General features: G+C 37.2%; 1 protein-coding gene across 3 annotated transcripts in view; it reads left to right on the top strand.

Annotated features, from left to right (window-relative positions):
- The window catches only part of NEBL (nebulette), a 450,583-nt gene that overhangs the window by 237,820 nt on the left and 188,077 nt on the right, over positions 1–24,686 (top strand). For 2 of the 3 annotated variants that reach the window (XM_072651671.1, XM_072651670.1), the window contains exon 4: positions 12,968–13,075. In XM_072651671.1, the coding sequence (XP_072507772.1) occupies positions 12,968–13,075 (108 nt within the window). Of the gene's footprint in view, positions 1–12,967; positions 13,076–15,421; positions 15,627–16,555; positions 16,845–18,142; positions 18,217–24,686 lie in introns of those variants that run through there. The other variant, XM_072651667.1, reaches the window with a different exon arrangement.

Raw genomic sequence — 24,686 nt, 5'->3', positions numbered from 1 at the left:
AACTCCCTGAGAGGAAGTTCTTGGAGGGTGGGAGGAGAGCTCTTCAAGTTCTTTCCCACCACCACTTATCACGGATTTGTACTTAATCAGAAGTATCCTAGAAGTATCCCCAGAACAGTATCTTTGCCAGGAGCTAAAAGCCTGAAGACAGAGGAAGGGCAAACTCGAGGTTCTATAGGTAGCCCTGCAGAAATATAATCAGCTAGGTAGTGCAGTGGATAGAGAGCCTTGTCTGGAATCAAGACTTATCTTCTTGAGTTCAAATCTAGCCTCAGACACTTTGTAGCTGTGTGTGACCCAGGGCAAGTCACTTAATCCTGCCTACCTCAATTTCCTCACCTGTAAACTGAGCCAGAGAAGGAAATAGCAAACCCCACCAATAGCTTTGCCAAGAAAACCCCAAATGAGGAGTCAGACACAACTGGAAAACAGTTGAACAAAAAAAGGCAATATCTTAAGAATTCAAGCCAAAGGACTTTGAGGAACTGTTACTTATACCCTCACATACTATTGTCTAAACCTGAAGCCACTTCACCTTGGACTGTGTATATATTGGTTGGAGTGTGTGGCATAGATTTTTGAGGGAATGTTTTGTGCCAATAATTGTTATATCATCTTCGTGATACCCCTTTCTAAAAGCCAGTTAAAACTGATTGACAAATTGATATCAACTGATAATCATGGGAAGGGGAATCACAATGATGGGGGGCTTATAAGCAGTAGAAAGAAACCTCGACCCATTAGGATGAGCCCCTAGAAACCTACAAACAGGGAAGACATAGCAGCTGGGCTCTGACACCTGACCTAACATCTGTGTGTATTAGGACAGTGAGTGCAGTGCGTATCTGGATTACACTCACATTCATAGTTTTAATGATAACTTCTTTTAATCCATATTTTTGGTAATTGTTAGGTTATATTAACTCTCCAAAGATAATGTAATTATAGTTACGTAATAAACATTGAATTCGCTCAAATGTCAAAGTGTGATGTCATTTTGATGTTATTTACAAATAAATAAATAATGAAATCATTTCTGTTTCTCATTTACATATCCAGGACCTCATTTGTATCTTAGGTGTGTGTAATTCAGCACTTTAACTCTGAGAGAAAGAGAGGAAGAGTGTGTTTGGCCATAGTATGGTAGTAGAGGGAGCACAGATCGGAAATACCCAATTCCATCGATATTCTGGGATCCTCTCCCAGTCGATACATAGATTGTTCAGGTAAAAGTCCTTCTACTCCCCCAAATTATTTTGTACTTATTTTTGCATATATCTTCTATTACTTATCTCTGTGTACATATTTTTAGTAGGATGTAAAACTCCTTGAGAGGAGTGTCTCTTCTCTTTCTCTCTGTATCTATCACCCAGGTCAAGTTAAGTTATACTTAGTTTGTATCCTTTGTGCATCATTAATGTTGGTTGAATTGGATTCTTCTTAAAATGAGTTGAATGTTAATGATTTATAATTAATGCATCCTTGGTGGTGATTCATTCATTCTTTCCACCATAAATTTATCTAGTATCTACAATGTGCAGAACACTGGGTTAACCACTGGGGGAACTTTGAGGATTGTAGATTACCACGATACTCTTAGCTTGATGCAAAATTAATTTTAGAATGTGACAATATATGTATATATTATATATAGGCATGTATACACATACTTTTACATACTGGTATTTTAAAGATTAAAATACTGATGAAGATGTAATAACAAATTACTCCAGACTGTTAGAGTTGGATGGTGAATAGGTATGATAAAGTCCATATGTAGAAACTGGCCCATCTGCAAATAACAGATGGCACTTTTCCAAAGACAAGGAAAAGCTTGATTCAAGGTATAAAAAATAATAAAAGTTAATATAAAATAATTTTTATTGAGTTAAAGGCAGTTAATAAGAAAATGTACTTTATTGAGTTATGTTAAATTTAAAAAACCTATTAGATTAATTTAAAAACCCTTTAAGGTTTTGTTTTTTAAGGGGAAACTGTTTTGGATTTCACTTTTTCAACTCCATCACATTATCTTCAAAATGAACTTTACTGTTTGTAAACCCCCTGGATCAATCTTTTCCTAGCATTTGGTCAGATCCCATCTGGTGATTTGTGGAGTTAGTGTAGTTTCTAAAAGCTTATGGGCTTTAAAGCACATATCCATATCTATCAATCAGTGAATGTTTGAGCCCCTTGAATGGCTTCAGCCCTGTGGGAAATACAGAGGAAAGAATATTGTTTAGTGCCCTCCAGGCCCTTACAATTTAATTAAGGAGAGACAAGACTAACACAGGAGACAGTTAGAGAAAGATACAAGACAGTATGTAATTAAGTGCTAAGCTGTGTGAAGAAAACTAAGAATTTTTCATTTAATGTATAAATGGGGAGGGGGGGGGGTCTTCCTTAAAGAAATGCAAAGAATGCCACCATTTCTTGAGAGCAAACGACATTGTTTTTTAATTTTTATTTTTTTGATTTAATTTTCATTTTAGGAGACAAGGTTTTAGAGTGAAATGAATAAAGGTTGGAATAACTACCTGGTGGTAAATTCACTTGTTGATTTTAAGCTTTTGCTGGTGACAGTCTGCAGAGGGAAACTATTTTAAGGCTTGAATCTTCAGCCGCCTTGCTCTGTTCACCCCTTTGATCCGTAGTTGGTAATTATTAGCCTCATTTGGGGATGGAAAGAGTTTTTCATTTCTAGAGTAAATTTCCTGTTCGTTATCATTTCATTTTAGATCACTTTGAATTTAATTCAATTCAACAGATACTTAGTGCATGCTTAGTATTTGCAAGACGCTGTGATACAAAGACAAAATTGAAAGAAATCTTGGCCTCCAGGAGTTTACAGTTTACTTCAGAATTGGGTTAGTGGAATAATAAGTACAAAAGTAATTAAATATCAGTCAACCCATCAATGCATTCATAAACATCTACTCTGTGCCAGAGACTATGCCAGGCCCTGGGACTGTAGATACAGTTAGTGGAACAATCCCAACTCTGGAGGAGCTTAAATTCTAATATAAAGTATGCTTTGAAAGTAATTTCAGGAAAAGGAGAACACTAACAAATACGTGTGTGTGTGTGTGTATGTGTGTATGTATGAGTTTATGTGTATATATGGGAGAAAGATGAGGAAAGGACTTATGTAGGTGGTAGATCCATTTTCCCACCATTTTCATTTTTATGAATTCCTCTTCTTCCTTTTCCCTGTTTTGAAATCAGTATTGCCCCAATCAGGTAGATTTGGAATAGCTTGATTGGGGTAAAATCATTAACGATGATTGAAGTCACATTTCATATAGACATAATTCTCTGATGGGTTCTTATTAAGATGATATCAGTGATCTGCAAATGTTACCTGAATTTTTGGTTCCCAGTGTCACTTTTGGCATTTTCTTTCAGTTTTTCAGTTATGTCTGACTCTTTGTGACCCCATTTAGGGTTTTCTTGGTAAAATACTGGAATGATTTGCTATTTCCTTCTCTAGCTTATTTTATAGATATGGAAACTGAGGCCAATAGGGTTAAGTGACTTGCCCAGGGTCACACAGCTAGTAAGTGTTGGAGGCTGGATTGAATTTGGAAAGAAGAGTCTGTTTGACTTCAGGCTCAGTGCTCTGTTCACTGTTCCACTTAGCTGCCCATTGGCATTTTCTGATCTCCTTTAATCTTTTTGGGACACACCCACTTTAAAAGAATAATAGCTAATATTCATATAACTTTTACCATCCTCAGAATGGATTAGCTACAATTTCTTCTTATTAAGAAGAGGACTACTTTTACCCTTTCTCTTGAAGTTTGTTCTTTCTTTCCCCCCTGGATTTCATTTATTATCGACAGGAAGGAATATATTATTAGAATCCCTATTGTAGATTTGAGGGCTCTAGGGAATGCTTTTTATATATTTTCAGATAAATAATATCCTTTTTTGCTACTGCTCACAATTATGGGTTCATAATTATTCGTCTTCATCTACAGCACTTCTCAGCAGGTGGGCAAGGACCACCTCCTGTGGCAATGTCTGGGCATTCGCATGGCCTTATGGTGTGCTGCTTGCTGATGACATTGGGCATAAGGTGTTACTGAGGATGCCTAACACAGTAGAATTGACTAAATGGAGATAGTAAAGGTCATTACTACAAATCTATGGTGAGTGGAGTATGTTAGTTTATTAAAATCAATAAGTATTTAATGGGATAGTAGAGGACATGCAGAATGCCAATAAAAACAGCACTCGAAGTGTGGAGTTTAAAGTTGTCCTTTGGACCAAATTTGGCAGATTCAGTGCACTTTTCTCCTATGCCTTTATGGAGATTCTTGTCTGGGTCATTGCCCCTTTAAGAGATATGCAGCCATGGAAAGTCAACATTTCTGTAGCCCTTCAGCTTATTTTTTCTCAGATACTCTTGAGATACTGAAACTACTTTATGATTGAACGCTGTAGGACCTCTTCTCCATCCTCCTCTTCTCCTCTTGGGGACATTCTTCTCTGAAGTTCCTCCAGAGCTGGGTAATTATTTGATATGAGTTACTTTAATGATCTTTTGTTTCTTTCAAAAAATGAGATAATGAATTTCAGTTACTGGTGTAATCAAGTACAAAAAAAATCAGCTGTCACTTTTTCTTTTACTTTAAGACCCCAAGAGGAATTAAAACTCTATCATGTTGGATGTACTCTGGAAAATTTGGAACAGAAGATGGAAGAATACAAGATGGGAAGGTCTAGATGGGTTGGGGTCTGCATCGTTATTAAGAGCGTTCACATTGCAACCATCAGTCAGACAGTCAGTAAACATTTTTTAAAGCAGTTAGAATGTACCAGGCACTGTTCTAAGTGCTGGGAATCTAAAGAAAAGTAAAAGATAGTCCCTGTTCTCCAAGAATTCATATCTAATGGATTACAGTTCTGCCAGTATATTCTAGTTCCCTGGATGAGGGAGGATCACTGTTTGGGACCCATAATGTGCTTGATTAACAATCTCTCTGTCCATTCATCTATCTATGTACTCTACTCTTGTCTGAGCACATCTGGAGTATATTGCTGAGTTTTGAGTTCTGGGTGCCACATGAAGATGGAAGATGTTTGCAGGAAAGCAAACAGGTTGGCATATGTACCATTTGATGGTGAAAAGCTTTTACTTCTTTACATATAATGGTAAATTGATGCAACTGTGAAAGCATTGAAAAGCAAAGATGAAGGAGGTTTGGCTCTCTCTCAAGTGTTGTGGAGACCATCATGTGGTAGAAGCTACTGTAGTTATTCTGTTTGGTTACAGAGGACAGACCTTAGAATAATGGACAGAAGTTGCAGAAAGGCAATTCTCATTTCTCATAGAAGGAAAACTTCTTTTGGACTTGGAGATACCCCAAAGTGGAATGCCCTGCCTTATTACTCCCCTTTCTGCACCCTACATTCTAGCAAAATTGGTCATCTTCCTTGTCACACATAACACTTCATTCCCCATCTCTATACCTTTGTGAAAGGGTATTTCCTAGATTTCCAGTCTCTGTATACATACTCTGATCTACCTGCTCTACAGTCTAGTTACACTGTCCTGCTCACTATTTCTCCTACCCAAAGATCCATCTTTGCCTTTGCATGGGCCATCTTCCATGGCTGGAATGAGCTCTGTGTGTCTCTGTCTCTTGCTGTGTCTCTGTCTCTCTCTGTGTCTTTCCCTGTCTCTCTCTGTTTCTCTGCCTCTGTCTCTGTCCCTGCTTCTCTCTCTCTCTCTCTCTGTCTGTCTCTCTCTCTCTCCCTCTGACTCCCTCCCTCTCTTACCTCTGCTTTTCAGAATCCCTTTCTTCCTTCAAGACTCAGCTCTCATGCCTACTTATTCTCTCCCTCTCCCTCTATTTCCTCCTCTCTTTTTATCCCTCTTCTTGCCCCCCTCTCCCCCCCAGCTACTTAGTGGCCCAGTCCTATTACTGATTGACATTGGGACTTTAGTCTGCTCTGCTTCTAATCTGGTTGATTTTCCCCTCTTTAGAACACCTGATCCACCCCACTTTCAGGGGCTCACCATATTAATGCCAAACATAATGAGGACACCCATACCATAGTCTGCTCCAGCTTTAAACTCCTAAGCTTAATAGATTGCCTCAGATTCAGTCTCTAGTGTAGCAGGGCTTACAGGTGTTACCATTATACTGGGTCCCAGTGTCAACCTCTGTAGGAAGCCTTTCCTGGTCCCTCCAGCTGGTTGTGCCTCCCCTTACATCTCCTTTCCTGACAACTCCAGGAGAAATGCCAGGAGCAGAGCAGAGGTCTGTACACAAAATTTGTAAATCTGACCAAGGCCTTTGGCACTATTAGTCGTGAGGGCTTATGGAAAATTATGTCAAAATTTGGTTGCCCGGGAAGTTCATCAATATTGTACATCAGTTTCATGATGGCATGTTTGCCTGGGTTCTGGATAATGGACAAAGCTCTTGTGCCTTCCCAGTCACCAATGGAGTGAAACAGGGCTGTGTGCTTGCTCCCATGCTTTTTAGCATGATGTTTTCAGTCATGTTGACAAATGCTTTCAATGAAGGTGAACCTGGCATTAAGGTCAACTACCGTACCGATGGCAAGTTCTTCAATTTGAAAAGGCTAAAAGCCAAGACCAAAGTGGAGGGAGTGCTGGTGCATGATTTTCTGTTTGCATATGATTGTGCATTCAAGGAAACCTCTGAAGCTGAGATGCAACAAAGTATGGATCAATCCTCTGCTGCCTATGCTAATTTTGCCCTAATAATTAACACTAAGAAAACATAGGTGTTCCATCAGCCACCACCACACCATCCCTAGGTGGAGCCATCAGTTACAACAAATGGAGAAGTTTTGAATGCTGTGGATAAGTTCATTTGCCTTGGTAGTGTACTTTCCAGGGATGGACTAATTGACAATGAGGTTGATGCATGTGTTGCCAGAGCTAGCTCAGTGTTTGGGAGGCTCTGATGAAAAGTTTGGGAGGGAAGACTGACTACCAAACTTAAGGTCTACAAAGCCATTGTGCTGACCTCATTGTTATATGCTTGTGAAACATGGGTAGTCTACCAGCGCCATGCCAGGAAACTGAATCGCTTCTATTTGAATTGTCTTAGGAAGATTCTGAGGATCACCTGGCAGGATAAGATACCAGACACTGAAGTCCTTGCTTGAGCTGAACTGCCAAGTATTCAAACTATGCTTCAGAGAGCACAACTCTGATGGGCTGGCCATGTTGTTCGAATGCAAAATGTATGCTTGCCAAAAAGACTATTTTATGGAGAACTTGCATGGGGCAGGAAATCACATGGTGGCCAGAAGAAACGATACAAGACACTCTCAAGGTCTCTCTCAAGAACTTTGGATTTGACTGTGCCACATGGGAGACACTGGCACAGGACCACTCAGCATGGTGTGCCCACATCAAAAAGGGTGCTGTGCTCTTTGAGCAAAGCAGAATTGAGACAGCACAAAGTAAACGCAGAATACACATATTTGGGATATCCACCCCAAATATTCACATGGACTATCTGTGCCCAAACTTGTGGTAGGGCATTCTGAGCTCATATTGGTCAGATCAGCTACAGTCAGACATACTGAAATTTCATGTTATCATGGTGATATCATTTTGGTCTTCTTCTTCGAAGAAGGACAGTAGCCAACTTTATATGTGTCTTATGTGTGTGTGTGTATGTTCTGTTTCATATTGGAATATTGTGGGGAAACTGAGGAAGATTCTCCCCGGTCCCTTGCATGACCATCACATGACCTAACATAAGGAATGTAACTTAAAGCTGAAATGCTTAACTGGGAGTGCCAGGGAAAGCAGCAGAATTAATGAAGCATCCAGTCGTGGTGAAGGGACTCTTATCTTAAGAGTCATAAAGCTCCTTAAGGAAGGAGGTGTCTGTGTTCAAGGACCTGGCCAGTTCTTGGGCACATACATCAAAGTCAACAGCTGGAACTTTTGGCCAGAGTTCCTTCTTTGTTCTTACGGTCCTCTTTTCCCTGAAGTTACCTGTATAAAGGGACTGAGTGAGAGCTGGATCTTTGGAGGTCTTTTGCTGTGGAAGTGGGGATGCCTGCTTCTGCTTTCCCAGTCAGGACCTTTATTGACTGCTTCCCTGCTTTCAGACTCCCCAGTTGTGCCAAAGTGTTGGAGCTGAGACTTGGCAGGTGACGTATATGTTTTCTTTGTCTATTCCGTTTTAACTATTATCTACTGTTTATATGTATACACTTGCTAACTTGCACCATTTGTAGTAATAAAACTTAATTGCCTTAAGCTTGTTTTAGTGTGTGTCATTGTATCTTAAGATCCAACCTAAAGTAAAAGTACTGTGCCGTCTATGTAATCCCTTTTGATTACAAATGTAAACTCTGCACCCCCAATGTTTAGCATGCTGTCTAGTACATAGTGTTTACCAAATACTTGCTGACTGATTTGCATTGGCTCTCCTCCCTATCTGGAAATCATGCCATCCTTTCCTCCATTTTGAATGGCTAGTTTCCTTCAAAGTTCAATCCAAGAGCCTTTTTGTGTATGAAGCTTTTCTTGATCCTCCCAATGGGAAGCCCACCCCCATACCCAGTTATCTGGTACCCATGTGAATGGCAGTGCTATTTCATCTTGGTGCTTTTTAGACCTTAAAGTGCCATATACATATGAGCTGTTATCATTATTGAGCTATTAGTCCGCTAATATAATGCTGGCTTTGCTTTCTATTCAACAGCAACCCAGAGGAAAGGCTGTTATTGATCATAGGATCATAGACTTAGAGCTGGGAGAGACTCTCAACCAATGATGAATTATGTTTTCCACTTCCTTACAGAGTAGTATAGGTAAATTGATGGATAGGTGATGTGTTCAGGGTTCATTGTAAGCCATATATTTTTTTAAACATGACTAATGAGGGAATTTGTTTTGCTCAGTTGTACAGATGTATATTACAAGGGGCTCATTTGTTTTCCCCTCATTTTATGGGAAGTATGGAACAGAGCTAGGATTCAAACCCAACTCCAAATCTGAGGCCCTTTCTGCTGCACAGACAATGGAAGAATTTTTTTCTTTAATTATTTTTAAAAAATTTCAATTGATATGTTAATATCATTAATCCGATAATTTAATTTATCAGTATTAAATTAATTAATGTTAAATATTTAATAAAATGTTCATTAGATAGAAACATTTAAATATTTTTACAAAAATCCAAAGATCCCTTATTAAAAATTACTCTGCAACACCTTCCAATGACAGAATAGGACAGTTGCCCCAAAGAATTAAGGAAAAGAGAATTAGTCATCTTTAGGAAGAATTCTCCAGTATTTAACAGATCAAACAGATTTGTATGACTTGTGTCTGAGACAGATCAAGGACAGATTGTCTCAGAGCTAACCCAGCAGGTACTAGTGCTGCAGGACTCATCCCTGACTGTCATTTCCATATGACAAATTTAAAGTATTGGGGAAAGTCTGCTCTTTGGAAATAACATGAATTTAATTTTGTTCTAGCACATCATTAAAAATATACATACATATTAGCATCAAAGTATAAATTTTTATAGGTAAGTTAAGGATTGCTAAGTTGATAAAAAATCAAGTTTTTCTTTATTGACCAGTAATAATATTTCTGATATTTAAAGAGTTTTCTATTTCCATGTCACACTCCATGAATTAGGTAATCTTTCCAATCCAAGGCTAGGGAGTCTTTACATTCTTTTCTGTTATGGTGGCCAATGCTAGGCTGAGCTCTTGGTGAGCAAGGGCAGGACTGCTTCATACCCAGTGGTATAATAATGTACCTGACAGCTTTGAAGAGGCTCTTACTTGGGAGGGGATGTGGCAACAGTCTAGGGTCAGATTATGGAATATCTGACATGAGGCTAAACTGTTGTGAAGAAAAGAGGAGAGAGGAAGAAAAAGCTAATGAAGAATGATAGCTATTGCTGACATAAATGAAAATTGGGATAAAAAGGGGGAGGGACCACAAAGCTTCAACCTTAATGCACATGTATAGAGAGAGGGCAGTTACCTCTACATTACACTGCTCTGCAGTTAGAAGACTTGGGGGAGGCCTAGAAGACAGACAGGACAAGCCTGGAAAAAGAGTAATGCCTATATGTCATTTAGAAGGAGGGTATAAAACAGGGGCCTCTGTTTTATACATGGCTATACATGGCCCTCTAGGTCTTCAAGTGTGGCTCTTTGACTGACTCCAAACTTCACAGAACAAGTCCTCAAAAGGATTTGCTCTATACCTATCTATACTAAACTCCTTTATAGTCAGATCTATAATGATGGTCTAGCATTCAGTTCAATACTCTATCTGCTTGACTTCCATGTATCTCTCTCCTCATTTATCCTATCTTTTCTTGCTCTTTCTGGCCAAAGCCTTTAAGAGTTGAATTATGCATAGTAGGCAAATTTAGATATATGATATTTAGAACTAGTTCTGGACAGTTGCCTTTTTAGTTGAATCAATATGGCATAGGGACTGAGTCATAGAGTTACTGTCTTAATGAGGATTTCCTAGATAGTCAAGATGAATGTTGAGCAAGATGCTGGGCTGAGGAAGGGATATGTATTTATAAACCATTTCAGTGGACTTCATCTCTTATAATTTAAAGGACAACATATGATTCCCTTTCAAATAATATTCAAGAATTCTGGGTACCCTTGTCACAACTCTGTCTATGTAAATGAGTTAGGCAGAGATAGCCCTTTTATAGCCTGGGAAGAAGATGCTCTTCAGTATTAATTAGCTTGAAGTCTGGACATCATGAACTTGGTTTTTCTTTGTTTTCCTTTCTGGAATTTATTATCTTTTTTCTTCTTTATCTCTATTAAGATACTTAATGAATTCCATTCTAAAATTAAATTTCTGAGTGTTAGACTTTGACTTAGGGATTTGTTTTCCTGTCATAATTCTGCATGCCTGTTGACATTTTTATCTTAGTTTCTCACTTTTGTTATTTTATGATGTCCTACCTTTCTCAAAAAAGGCTAAGTAGTCTCCTCACATAGCTAGGCATGCAAAGAACAGAAGCCTAGATAGTGTCTATGCATAGAGGCGTGCTGGGGGAGTAAGAGCAAAGAGGCTAATCTCATCTGTAGATGGAAAATAACAGTTCTTTTTTATGACTGAATCACCATTTGAGAAGGTGGCTATCTGGAGGACTCAATGCTCACTTTTTTTTTTTTTTTCAGTTGGGGAGATAAAGGGAGGAGGCATTCTTAGCCTGAAAGTGTTCAGTATGTTTTGCTATTTCTTGGTATTTAGTGGCAAAAGAGTATTTCTTCCTTATATTTGTTTTTCTTGAGAAGAGAAATGCTGGTAAAATAACTTTTTCTGACATTTCTGTACCTGAATATAGACGTAACGATAGCTGGAATTTAAATAGTACTTGAAGTTCACAAAGCACTTTATGATTATCTCATCAGATCTTTGAAAGAACTCTCAGAGTAATATTGTTTCTCAATTTTATGAATGAAGAATTTGAGGCAGGGTTACATGTCTAGTAAGTGTCTGAATCTGAATTTGAACTCAGGTCTTCCTGACTTCAAGTCTGTTACTTTATCCACTGTGCCACCCATCCTTTGTTCCAATAAAGCGACCTGACTTCTCCTAATTTGAAGTACTTGAAACAAACAAACAAAAAAGGAATACTTTTAAAATTTAAAATTGCACTGCATACCTCCAGTGTGAATTCTGGGTATCTTCTTTGGGATGAGTGGTGTCTTAACAGAAGAGGGGGACTTTATGAGACAGGGGTGAGTAACAAATGCATTCTAGGAATGTGAGTCAGAATGACGTTCACCAAGATGGAAAATAGTGTATCAGGAATGGGGGGAGGGGCGCTAATCAGGAACAGAGTGAAGTCCCAACTCGTCTCTATGGGGATAAGAACTGGACTTGTGATTTCATTGATATAGACCAGTGTTTCTCAGATTGTGCTGCAAGGGACCCAGAAACACCATTAAAAAATGAATCCTTTATTGCTTGCTAATAGGCATTTCAAATAATCACTTTAAAAGGATTTTAATGCAAGAATTATGTGAATATTTTGTTTGAACTAAAGAGTTCTATCACTATAGAAAAATTTGAGAACCACTGATATAAACAATTCCCAGATGAGGAAACTCTATATGTTAGTGCAAGTTGGCCCCTCTGTCACAATTTGCAGCCTTAGAGAGTTGCCTAGGACATGGAGAGATTGTGAATTGCCCATATAGCCAGAAGTCTGACTTGAACCCAGGTCTTCTTGACCCTCAGGTAAATTCATCATTTACTACCCCACACTGCCTTTTCACCTCTGATCTCAAATATATATATATATATATATATATATATAAACACACACACACATACATATATATGTGTCTGTATGTAACTGTGTATACACATTTCCCTTTGCAAACCTTAGTTATATACATATTATATATATATAGTTATATACATATATACATAATTGGTGTTATTATTTGTATGCATTTTTCCCCCTATGTAGATGGAAAGCTGCTTGAGGACAGTCTTTTTCTATTACTTTTCCCATGTGTACCTCTCCTCCTTGTTCTTTTTGTCCCTCTAATTTCCTGTCTTCTCAACTTCAGTTGAGAAATAATGTTTATGGACTGAAGCAGTATTGTTGTTCCTTTTCAACATATTTTTTTTCTTGTAGTCAACATCTTTTTTCCTCTATTGACATTTTTGGAGAAAAGAAAAAGTCCAATGCTGTTAGGAGAGTGTGACTGGCTATTGAATTCATAGCTACCTCCTCTGGGTGGAAAATCTTGTTATCTAGTGATCGCTCATGGCTGTTGATTTGGGATTTTGCTGCAGTCTGCAGGTCTTGCTTTCAACTTTTCTCCTTTGACCCAGGAGATGAATTGTGACAACCTGAGAAAGACACCTGATCCATTTGAAATTATTCTGACCTGATTTATTTTGAATTGTAAAGGTGATGTCGCTTGTATTTTTTTTTTCCTCTGTTAGGTAAAATATAAAAGGGATTTTGAAGAAAGCAAAGGAAGAGGCTTCAGCATTGTTACAGACACACCTGAGTTACAAAGACTGAAAAGGACTCAGGAACAGATCAGTAACGTAGGTGACAATTTCCTTGAGGGATGGTCTCATGCCACAAAAATGGCCATATTGCAGCTGAAAGGTGTGATTGGGTCACGTGGAAAGGCTTTGCTGCTGGAACTGATGAGAGTGAAAAGAATGGACCCCCCTGTTGATTTCAAGTGTGTATGTGTAGGCAAGAGGGGAAGTGTTCCCAAATGTGTGAGTGACTGTACTCTTCTCTTTATACACACACATACAAAACATAGCTTTCGTTCATTACACTTTCCCTTGTCTGTTTACATCATGGATGCCTAGAATACTGGGCATTGGAATGATATATTTTTGTATTTTTACCTTTCCTATTCTAAAACAGACCTTCCCTTTAACATTAGTTATTATGGTTCAGAATCTGTTTGTTTATTGTCTACATATTTATGAATATTTTTTTTCAGAAAGTAATTTTGGAAACACAATGAGGTATCCCTCCCCCACATTGTGATCAAGCGTGTAATAATGCAGACAGTAGGGTTGGTGTCCTGAAAAACCTAATGTTTGCAGTTATATCCGGAGTTTTGTGTATTAAAATTGGTTAGTTCCATATCTACATGGGGCAAAAGGTCTCTCTTTCAGCAGGTAATCATATGTGTGATTGCTTTAAGCAATGTATCTTATATGAATGAATTTGATAAGTTGTTTTCAGCACCGTAAGATATACTTTGAAAAAGGAAATTGAGACTGCCGTCTAGTAATATGGAAGTGTTAATTCATCACTCATTAAAATAGGAAAGGGAAGTGGTTTTATTAACCAGTGTAGAGCTTTAAACCTATAAGACAGCCCCTTTAAGGAGTTATTTATGAAAGAACTATTAATAAAGTACTTTAGTAAAATTTTATTCTTAGATCCCTATTCAGTGAGTATGAATTAAAACAGTGGTTGAACACTATGAAGAAGCATGTGAAAGTTTGCTCATTTTGTTGCCTAAATTAGTGATCCATCTTGTATTTCCCTCACTCCTCCAGACTTTATAAATGGTATAATCTCAATTTTCAGGGAATATTTTACATTATACAGCTTTGAGTTTTATGAAGTTTCATACACTGGGACATTTATTAAGATCACCTGGGTTTTCACCTGTGCAGACAATATTTATAACACCTATGATTTCAACAGCAATGTATCTTCTTTTTTTGGAGGGGGGAGGCGGTAGAGAGGAATCTCCTCCCTAAAACTTCTAAGTCATTTTTGTCCCTGGGGATTAGAGAAAGCTATCTTAACATACATGGTGGTGGGGCAACATGGGTATATCTGGACTAGTATTCATAGAAAAGGTTCAGCTCTGCTAGAGTGATGTAGTGAGTTGAATTCAGGGATCCTTAACTTTCTGACCCTGATATGGCTATTTTTTTCTCAAAGTTTGCATTGTTAGCCACTGTGCAGGAGAAGGTAGGTGGAGAAGGAAAAGAAAACAGTTTGGAAAGGTTAGTGAATTGTATTACAATTATTTGTGGGTTTCCTTTTTTTTTTTCTTTTTCTCTAAAAAGATGAAACTGGAAAGTGAATATCCAGTCTTCTGACTTAGGGCAATCCAGGACAGGTTTGCTCTTTCTCCTTTATATTTGAGCACCTCATCCTGCCTGACATTGCATGCCTCTTCTTGCTACCACCCTCTGATCATGGTTCTCATCTCAGAAAAGGGAAGGAGTTCTGAGAGGAGCTTGGTAGAGAAAGCTGGGTGTGAGATAGAGAAACAGAAAAAAAAAACAAAACAACCAGAATCATTAGAGGCAGTGAATTGTGTTTATGCTTTACCATCTGCCCAAACTTAAAATGTTGGAAAATAAGACCTAGTATGAAGAGTTTAAAATAAAAATTTCAAAGAAATTAATTAGAATTTTCTTTAAAATAGAAATGGATGAAAGGAAAGAACTGTACAATCTATAGTGAGACCATCAAAGACAAACTGCTTGTTTTATTAATTTACCTGAGACTAGCCCTATTAAGTTAGTTATTTGAATAAAAATCGATATTTCTAAGGTCTTCTTTTTCTCCCCATGACCAGAAGGGTCTTAATTCCTTGATTTTTATCCCATTAAAAAATGCTCCAAATATTAAAGTTGCCTCCTTTCCCCCTCCTTTCCCTTTCTTCTTTCCCCCCATCAATCAAAAGGTTTTTTTCTTTTAAAAACTAAAATGGAATCACCAACATATTCCAATCAAAGTTACATTCAATGACATTTCTTTTCCTGACCACCTTTTGTGAAACTGCATTAATTTGTACAAGGATCATGCTACATACGATACTACATTTAAAGTTTCCATCATCAATCAACTCTTTTTCCCCAAAATTCAAATTTTCACCTCAGAAATGCATATGATGACTAATTTAAGGATGCCAATATGCAGTAGCTGATGAGAAGGTAAGCAAGCGCTTTTAAAAAATTCAAATCTAATTTAACTTTTGCACTTAACAAGAAAATAATTAACTGTTTTAAATCCATTTTTTATCATTAGCAGGGATATAAAATTTTTTTAACTCTAGAGGCTCTTTGAAAATCCTTCCTGTAGTGACCAGTAAACCTCTGACAGGTATGTATTTTCTTTTTTTTTTTTATCCTATGTCTTTATTAGTGTATCACCTTATAGCCAGAGTTTGAAAATTGAACTGATTTCTAGGGGAAAATAATTTTGCTCTTTCATTATTTTAAAAATATAGTCCTTTTCTTTTTAATAATGTGTATAACTCAGTCACATGTGTGTGTGTCTGCATGTTGGCAGGTTAATCCAAAATGGTAATTATATGATTTTTCTTCTTGACATTGACTCCTAAGGAGAGTATAGGCTAGTAAAAAGTTTTGCTTCATAATGAAGCTTTTACTTATTTGTGCTGGTAACTTTGAAGATATTTCCAGGTTACTCAAAGATGTATTTCATTACTTAAGTTTTCTTGTTAAGATAAGTTGAATAGATTACAAGAGATTGTAAAATGCTGTTACTAGCTGTGTGAACCTGGGCAAGTCTCTTTAACTTTCAATGCTCTGGGCAACTCTCTGAGACTAATTTACCGGGGAAATACAGATTAGCATTGGTATGGGGAGTTGCCTTATCAGATGCGTCCTATACTAAAGAAATGCCAGATCCAGTCTGGGGAAGGAAAAAAAAGGTGGCGCTTCCATCTTTCCAAACTAGTTTTAACCTAGGCATTCTAGTATATTAACCTAGTCTATTATTTTATGTATGACATGACAAGATAGGCATTTGGAATTTCTTTTATGTGCTTCCTTGTAGTACTGTGTTTTTATATACTTTTAAATTCATTTACCTAGGATTTAAAACCATTTAACAATCAACACGCACTTGGAAATTTCAAATTTTGTCTGTAATGAAATACCTTAGTGATTTGGATCCTGGCCTTTTCTTTTAGTGTTGGCAAGGATAGTGTATTGAAAATGGATGGTTTTGTAAATGTTGCAATTAAAAATTCTTGTTCTCACTAGCTTGTTCTCGTCTTATTACAGCTGCAGAGAGAATAGGGAGCTGGAGAGGAGGCAAGATTTCAAGTTGACTGGCTAGATGTAGAGAAATAGAACCCAACTGCTAAAACAGAAATGGAGAGCTTCGTGTAGGATTGCTGAAGAAGCCTACATTTGACTTGTATATGTTAATATTCACGAAGAACCATTGGACTACGCTCTTAAGACATCCAGCATGTGACTCGAGGATCAGCTCTATAGGAATTCTACAGGAATTAGTTCTTGCATTTAACTGAAGATTACTTTTTACTAAAGTTACTTTTTTCTCCTAAAGGTAAGTATGTTTGGTCCATCATGGTTCTTCTATGGTTAATTACCGATGGCCAGTGCTGACTCAGGAGTCCTGAAGCCTGCCTGCTTGTTTCTAGCAGCTTTGCACTAAGAGAAATGACTATTTCTTCTATTAAGATTTGATTGACTTAGGACTTAGGCTTTTCCTCCTTTCTACTTCCCCATTCAGAAATCAGCCTCTGTAGGTTGTTCAGGCAGCCTTTGACATGCAGGGCTGATAATGAAGACAAAAACTCAGATCTGTTCAAAAAGTAAAGAGATTTTAGTTTTGGTAAATTGATGAATTCTAGTCCGTTGTATTTTACTCAGGTCTGTGAAAATGTGGATTCTCCCTTTTGTCTGGATTACCCTACGTGGGGTGATCTGGGTATAGGTAAGTCTCTTTGACTAAGATTGGGTGATCAGTCAAGTCCCCTAGAATCTGATTAGAGTAGCCTACCTCTCATTACAATATTCATTTTCTCATTAATTGTCAACCAATCAGAGTTGATTGCCACCTTCAGGAACACCTGCTCTTCCAAGGGCATATAAGTGAGGAGTGGGTTTTATGAGGGATATTTGGTGTTTGAGAGTGCCACTGAGCACTTTTTATTAATTTTAGGCTAGCATGATTAAAAAAATGATTAATTACTCAGAAATTATGTCTCTTGAACTTTTTGTATGTCACAGGAGGGTCCTACCATTTTTTCCATGCCAAGACTACCTGGCTGCCATTTATTTTTATAAGCATCCTAGGGTTTGAGGACTTGGTTAAGAATTATGTGAGTGCCTATTTAGTTGAAAACAGTTTCTTTATTTAGCAAGAAGTCTCTTTTGGGAATTTTTTTTCTAAAAGTGCACTGCAAACACACATGAGGAATCTAAGAAATGAAAAGGGGTTCTTGCTTTTAATGTTTTTAAGCACTTTAACTGTCATTGGGACATTCTTTGCTTTTTTTTGTATGTGGCAATTTGGAAGGCATATGAAAATGGCTTATTCGAATCTCAGGCATTTACTGTCTCTATGTCTACAGCATCAAGCCTGTCTGTGGTACGCTCACATAACAGAGCTGTTACCATAGCTACCCATTTAAGTGACAGGGTAGTCTTTGGAACATTATTGGCACATTTTGTTCTGCCTGTTTCCTAACTACATCACAAACTGCACTCTCAACTAGCTGAAACAGATTGGAGATAAACTCTCTCCTTAAAGGCATCATTAAGCCTGGGGGAACACTTGCAAACTTTGTACATGGAACCTAGAAGATAACTATTCCTTATTTATTTTCTCATTTAATTTAGGGGAAGGAGAAAAATCATGTGAAAAGCAATAAAAATGATGGCCATATGATATATTTCATAGAATGAATTATCTGGTGAGTGTATTTGTTATTATCTTTGTGTTTATGATCATATCAGGAGAATAGTGGGGGTTGTGTGTTTAAGGAGAATTCTGAGAAAAAATAATAGTAATCATAATATTAGCGAAAATTTATACAGCCTTTAAAGTTCACCAAAGCACTTTACGTATATTAACTCATTTGGTCCTTACCGCAGTGTGGTTGGGAATATGTCATCATTATCCCCATTATGCCTACGAAGAACTTGGGGCTAAGAGAATTCAAATGGCTTGTCCAGCATTACCCTCTTAAGCGTGGGAAGCAGAATTCAGACTCAGGTGTTCCTGCACTCAAGTCAGTCTTGGTTAGTAAGTCCCTGGCCATTTCGTGAGGGACTCCAGCTGTGTTCATTTCATTCCTAGATCAGCATACTCAATGCATGATTCCATTTCCTCGCCAGCAACCTTGAGCTGGACCATCTCCCGTTGTCCTGATTTTTATCTGGCCACTGGACTCAGGGTGGCTCTCGGGGAGAAAGCGAGAAGGGTGACTTTGCACAGTTGTTCCTCACTCAAATCCAATTCATTTGCAAACCATGGCATCATCTTCCTGATGTCATGGTCCTCTTTGAGAAAGAAGGACAAACCACAAGCAACCTTGACCACTTATGAGACCTACTCCCCCATCCCCCAATTTCTGGCTCCCTTTTAGGATTTGCCTTTTTCTATTAGAATATGAACTCGTTACAATTGGGAATCATATTTTTTTTTGCTGTATTTTTATCCCCAGCATTAGCAGAGTAAGTTAAACATAGTAAGTGCTTAATAAATATTTTCTCTTTCCCCCCTCCCCTACCACCCCCATTACCTTTCTTCTTTTTCTCTCTCTCAACCTTGCCTTCCCTTCCCCCTCTCTTTTCTCCTTTTTCGCTTCTCCCCTGTCTGTTTCCCTTTGCTCCATCTATCTCCTTTTCTCTCACTCTCTCTTCCCTCCTCTTTCACCATCTCCCTCTCTTCCTCCATTGCTCTCTCTGTCCTCACATGTCACCTTGGGTCACAGCAACCATGTATCCTCCTTTCACAACTAAAAACTGTATGTTTCACTTGACAAAATCTTACCTACTTAAAAATAAACTCATTCTCCTGTGTACACTGATTCTTTTCTTTCATAAGAAATAATTAAATGCTCAACATCTTTTAAAAAAATTTCTCCACTGGGATTATAGTTGAAAAAAATTCTTAGAATTTCTGAGAATATTGAAATGAAAATTTTTATTTCTTATGACAAATTGATAAGCTATTGATGATTGAAGCAGTCTTTTCAGTGATGTTATTTATCACTGAAATCTGAGAATGTAGTGTAAGTTAATCATTTACAAATTAGTTGGCTTAAATGGACATACATTACTGATCTGGTTCTCTTTGATTTATTGTGAGTCATCTGCAGAAATATTAGATCGTTGAAGCTAGACGTTGCCTGGTGATTGAAAGCCTATGTCCATGATCTATTAAAACATTTGACTCAAAGTCGGGTTGAATATTGAGGGTAGGCATGAGGGTGGGAGCGATTATCTAGTGATTCTGAGTCTTTGTTTGTAATTTAAATAAATCATTTTGACAGAGACTGACTGTAACCATGTTCAGGATGCTGACAGTGTGAAATTGAGTTGTATGGTGGACATGAGACAAGCAGTCAAGAGAAATCCCTAAAGGCATAAATTTGTTATGTAATTGGGTCAACTCATGCATGAGAAATGCATGCTAATTGTAAATTGGTGGCAAAATTATAGTGTATCAGGCAATTAGGTCTTATATTAACCCAAACAATTGACAGAGTGACACTTTTTTCTTCCTTTTTTATGTATAGCAAACATGAGGGTATTTAGAAATATGAGATGGGTGAAAAGCAAGAAGTCTTTTGAGGTTAAAACGGAGGGCATTCTGTTAATATCACTCAGAAACATAAATATCTTACTGCTATTCGGATGTTTTGTGTGGAAGCCTTTAATTTGGAAAAGGATAATCTTATTATGTATATGTCTGTATGTGTATGTATATATGGGTGTATGTATATATATGTGTGTGTGTGTGTATGTATGTGAAATTGAAAGTTAATTTTTAATTCTATTTTTTAATATTTAATCAAGCTAGCATAGATTTAATATTCCCCTTTGCTGTGTGTGTTTAAATTCATCACTTTTGCAAATTCACTGGGTAACCCCAGTTCACTTGGGTCACAGTTCTGCTTTGTAACTTGCAACTCCACCCTTACATTGGGACTTGTACCTCTACCCATCACTCAGTTTCCAGAGAAAATTGATTAACCTAAAGGTCAATTTCATCAATTTAAAACTGCTGTAGCAACTTCCATTACCAGAGAACTGATCTTAGCTCCCAATGATATAGTGGGGAGGAGCTGAGATGATTCTTATCCCTCTCATTAAAATTAGCCAATCAGAAGAAGACACACTTCTATTGCTCGGAATTTTGCTCTCTCATCTTGTATGTCATGATAAAAGACCCTGTCATTCCTAATTTGGGGTATTTGGTCATTGGGAGCCCATTGACCCCATTTTTTGACAATTGCTAGCCCTACTAATAAATAGATCTTGCTCAGAACTTTGTCTTTTGGAATTTCTTTTGCAACTTGCATACATACATTCGTATATACATACACAATATGTATATATATACAACATATACATATATACATACACATTAATTATATATATGTATATCTGTGTGTATGTATGTATGTGTATGTGTGTGTGTATATATATATGTATATATATGTATATACATATATATACATACATACTGGAAGCTGGAATTTGAGCTTCAATGGTAACATCACATAGATGAAAATTTCTTCTGTTCATGGATTGCATTTTAGTCATATTCAGCAAGTACATTAATAGTGACCCAAAAAGACAACAGATGGTTCAGTAAAACCTGTCCCTAATTAACAAACCTGAAGTACTTTCCTAGGCAATTCTACCTTTCATTATCTTTGTGTATACAGAGCAAGTGTGCCTTCCTTATTTGCTCCTATCTCACCTAAAGAGGTGGCCTTTCTCCTTGCCAAGGCAAACTCCTCTATGTAAACAAATGCTTATTCTACCTTTTCCAGAAGATTTTCTCCTCTCTATCTTTGCTATCTCCTTGTCTATTGGTTGCTTCCCTACTATCTACAAACATGGCCATTTCTCCCTCAGCCTCATTAAAAGCCCTTGCTTCATCCATCCCCAGTAGTTATCATTCCATAGCTTTCCTCCCTTTCATAATTCAACTACTTGAGAAGGCTTTCTACACTTGTCACTTGTACTTTCTTTCTTCTCATTCTCTTCTTTAGTTTTTGCAGCCTGATTTCCAACCTAAACATTCTACTGAAACTGTTCTCCCCAAGTTCCCAATGATCTTTTAATTATCTCAGTGTACATCCTTCTTGACTCCTCTGTGTCCTATAACACTGTTGATCACCCTTTTCTCCTTATACTCTCCTCTTTCTAGGTTTTTGTTACATTGATCTCTTTTGGTTCTCCTTCTGTCTCTTGTATTTCTCCTTCTCAGTTTCCTTCTCTGGATCTTTACCAGGTCACATCCTCTTGGGTTTTGCCCAAGTTACTGGGCTTGACTGTTTTTTCTTTCTCTCTTCACTACTCTTTCACTTGATGATCTCATCAGTCCTGTTGGATTTAATTATCATCTTTGTGCAGATGATTCTCAGATCTATTTGTGTGGCCCTAACCTCTCTCCTGACCTCCAGTCTTGTATTTCCAGCTGCCTATTAGACATTTTGAATTGGATATCTTGTAGACATCTAAAACTCAGCATATCCCAAATTGAACTAATTATATTTCTTCTCAATCCCTTTCCTGTTCCAAACTTCTCTATTACTGTTGAGGGTGCCATCATACTCCCAGTTACCCAGGCTTGCAACCTCATTGGCTTTCACCAGCCATATCCAATCAGTTACTAATACCTATTGATTTTAACTTCAAAATATCTCTTATGTAGGTCCCTTTTTTGCTGATGACTTTGTCACCACCTTAGTTCAAACCCTAATTGCTTTGTTCCAGGACTATTGCAAATGCCTGTTTATTAGTCTCCCTGATTCATATCTCTCTCCACTTCAGTGCAATCCATCTTCCACTTAGCTGTGAAACTGATCTTTCTAAAAGTTCAGGTCTGACTGTGTCATATCTTTCTTTCCCCTCCCCCATCCTGCCGCACCAGACTTTCAATGAATTCCTTTGGCTTCCTATTACCTCTTCCTCATTTGATTATGAGCTCCTTGAGAGCTGGGGTGGCTTTTTCCTTTTAATTGAATTTTTACCACTTAGCACAGTGCCTGGCCCACAGTAGGCCCTTAACAAATTTTTGTTGACTTGAACCTGATACTCCATCAGACTAATTTAATGTGTATTTTCTGAGTTTGTAATGTTTGTAGATTAGGTCCATGAAGCCATTGCTGGATCCAGCCCTTCTTTACTTTATTTTCTTCAATGACATTTTCACCTCAGGTAGCACATTGACTACTGAGATGTGAGGCTTATGTTGAAAACAAATAATTTCTCGCTATAAAATAAAGTAAATGAAAATAAGATATTTTCATTTGTGATGTGGTATTGCCCATTGCTCACCATGCCTTCTCAATCTCTCCTTGAAGAATGAATTTATAATACAGAGAGGGGAGATTTCTTAATAGCTTCCTGCTTCTTTCATTTCTTAATTTTGAACTGCATTTTCCAAACTGTTTTTCTCTACTCTTCCATAGTCCCAAGTTCATGTTCAAGTCATTGAATAGTCTTCATAGGATTTCTTTGTTTCTTTATCTTTTGTAGCAGATGTTAGAACATCAGTTTCAATTATCTTCATTGTGAATCAAATTTCTATGCTCATCATGAGTCCTACAAGTCAAGATGACTAAGTATCCCATGAAATGATTTTTTTTTTTCTCTCGTTAGGGGTAGTGGTGATTCCTAAAGAAACCAATTTAACTGACCCCTTAAATAATATCTCAGAAAAGAAGCCATGAATCATCTTTCCATTTAGCTACAACTTTTTTAAGTCCTTTAGTTTATTTGTAGTGAATATGATATGTTTCTACTGCTAAAAATGGCTATTGGACAAAACTCTCATATTAGAGAATCAGCAGGTAAGTTCAATTTTTAATGTTCTAAAAACCATGTATTCTTAACAAACTGCTCTCTTTTCCATGTCCCAGTTAAGATTTACAGTTCGGAATACCTACTTCTTACTTTGTGTACAAGACAAATGTGTCCTGCACAGATGTGACACTTAGATGGGGGAGAGAAGTGATGATAGAAGTAGAGAATTTGTATGTCTGTGGAAAAAAGGAACAATTATTTTATCTGTAGATAGTGAAAAAAAACATTTCTGTTGTCAATGCTCTATTTTATTCCTCAAGATAAATTTGAGTCTTATTTATGCTAATAACCACTTTGCAGGTTAGCTTTAATAAATCTAGTTAGAAATGTGTTTAGCTTTTCTGGACCTCTAACTGTGAATAAAGTAACTTACAGCATCACTGAATGTAATTTCACATCAGGTAATAGCATCATTGAATTTTTATTGGTATATAATGTAATTCTATTACATTTTAGGTAGACAAAATGACAATTTAGTCTAATTTTTAGTTGGCATAAGGTATGAATGGGGGGGCCATTATTAAAATCTTTTTAAATGACTGACAACCTCAATGAAGTTTTCATATTCAGGAAGATTAAATGATTTGAAGGTAGCAGGGATTTTTTTTCACTCCTGTATTTTCATTTTTTTGCTGTTTAAAGATGTGTTCTCTTTTCTAATTTGCATTTTTCTTCTCTCATTTTCCAGGGTGAATTATATGCTATTAAAATTGCTTTTTCTTTATTTTCTCCATGTGCTTTATTCTTTTACCTAACAGTTGCCTAGGCAGCATTTGAGACATTGTGTTTCTTGTGACAGAATAAAATGTCACGGTCCTGCTTCCTTACTGAAGCATTTTTCAAAAACCTCAACTCTTAATTCTCAAAGAATGATGTCATTCTTATAATGCCCCTAGACTCTACTTGGCCTTGAGGATGGGGAGATATAATCTGTTCCCGCCTGTTCTGATTTCTTTTGGATTTCCTTCTGTGGCTATATTATTAATTGTGACTAAGCTAACTTGCAATTTATTTGGAACAATTTAACTTTTTAATCTCCTTATTCTTTGAGGAAACAAAAGGGATAGAGTTTGCCTGTGTCTCTATAAAATCTGAGAGAGAGATAGGAGGATGAGATTGTCCATTTCAGTTAATAGTATTAGAATAAAAGTAGAGGATGTTAAAAACTCATTTGTTCTAACAGTTGAATTATTACATGAGCAAATAAGTTACTTTGCAGAAGTTAGAGCAATTTAAAGATTTGTTTTTATGCTTGTAAAATCTCATGTGTATTTTCAATATTAACAACAAACATTATCCATGTTACCCTACGATAATAGTTCTGCTTCAGGTATAC

This window comes from Notamacropus eugenii, chromosome 3, assembly GCF_028372415.1.
Source record: "Notamacropus eugenii isolate mMacEug1 chromosome 3, mMacEug1.pri_v2, whole genome shotgun sequence".
NCBI classification, from domain to species: Eukaryota; Metazoa; Chordata; class Mammalia; order Diprotodontia; family Macropodidae; genus Notamacropus; species Notamacropus eugenii.
This window is presented reverse-complemented; position numbering and strand designations above follow the sequence as displayed.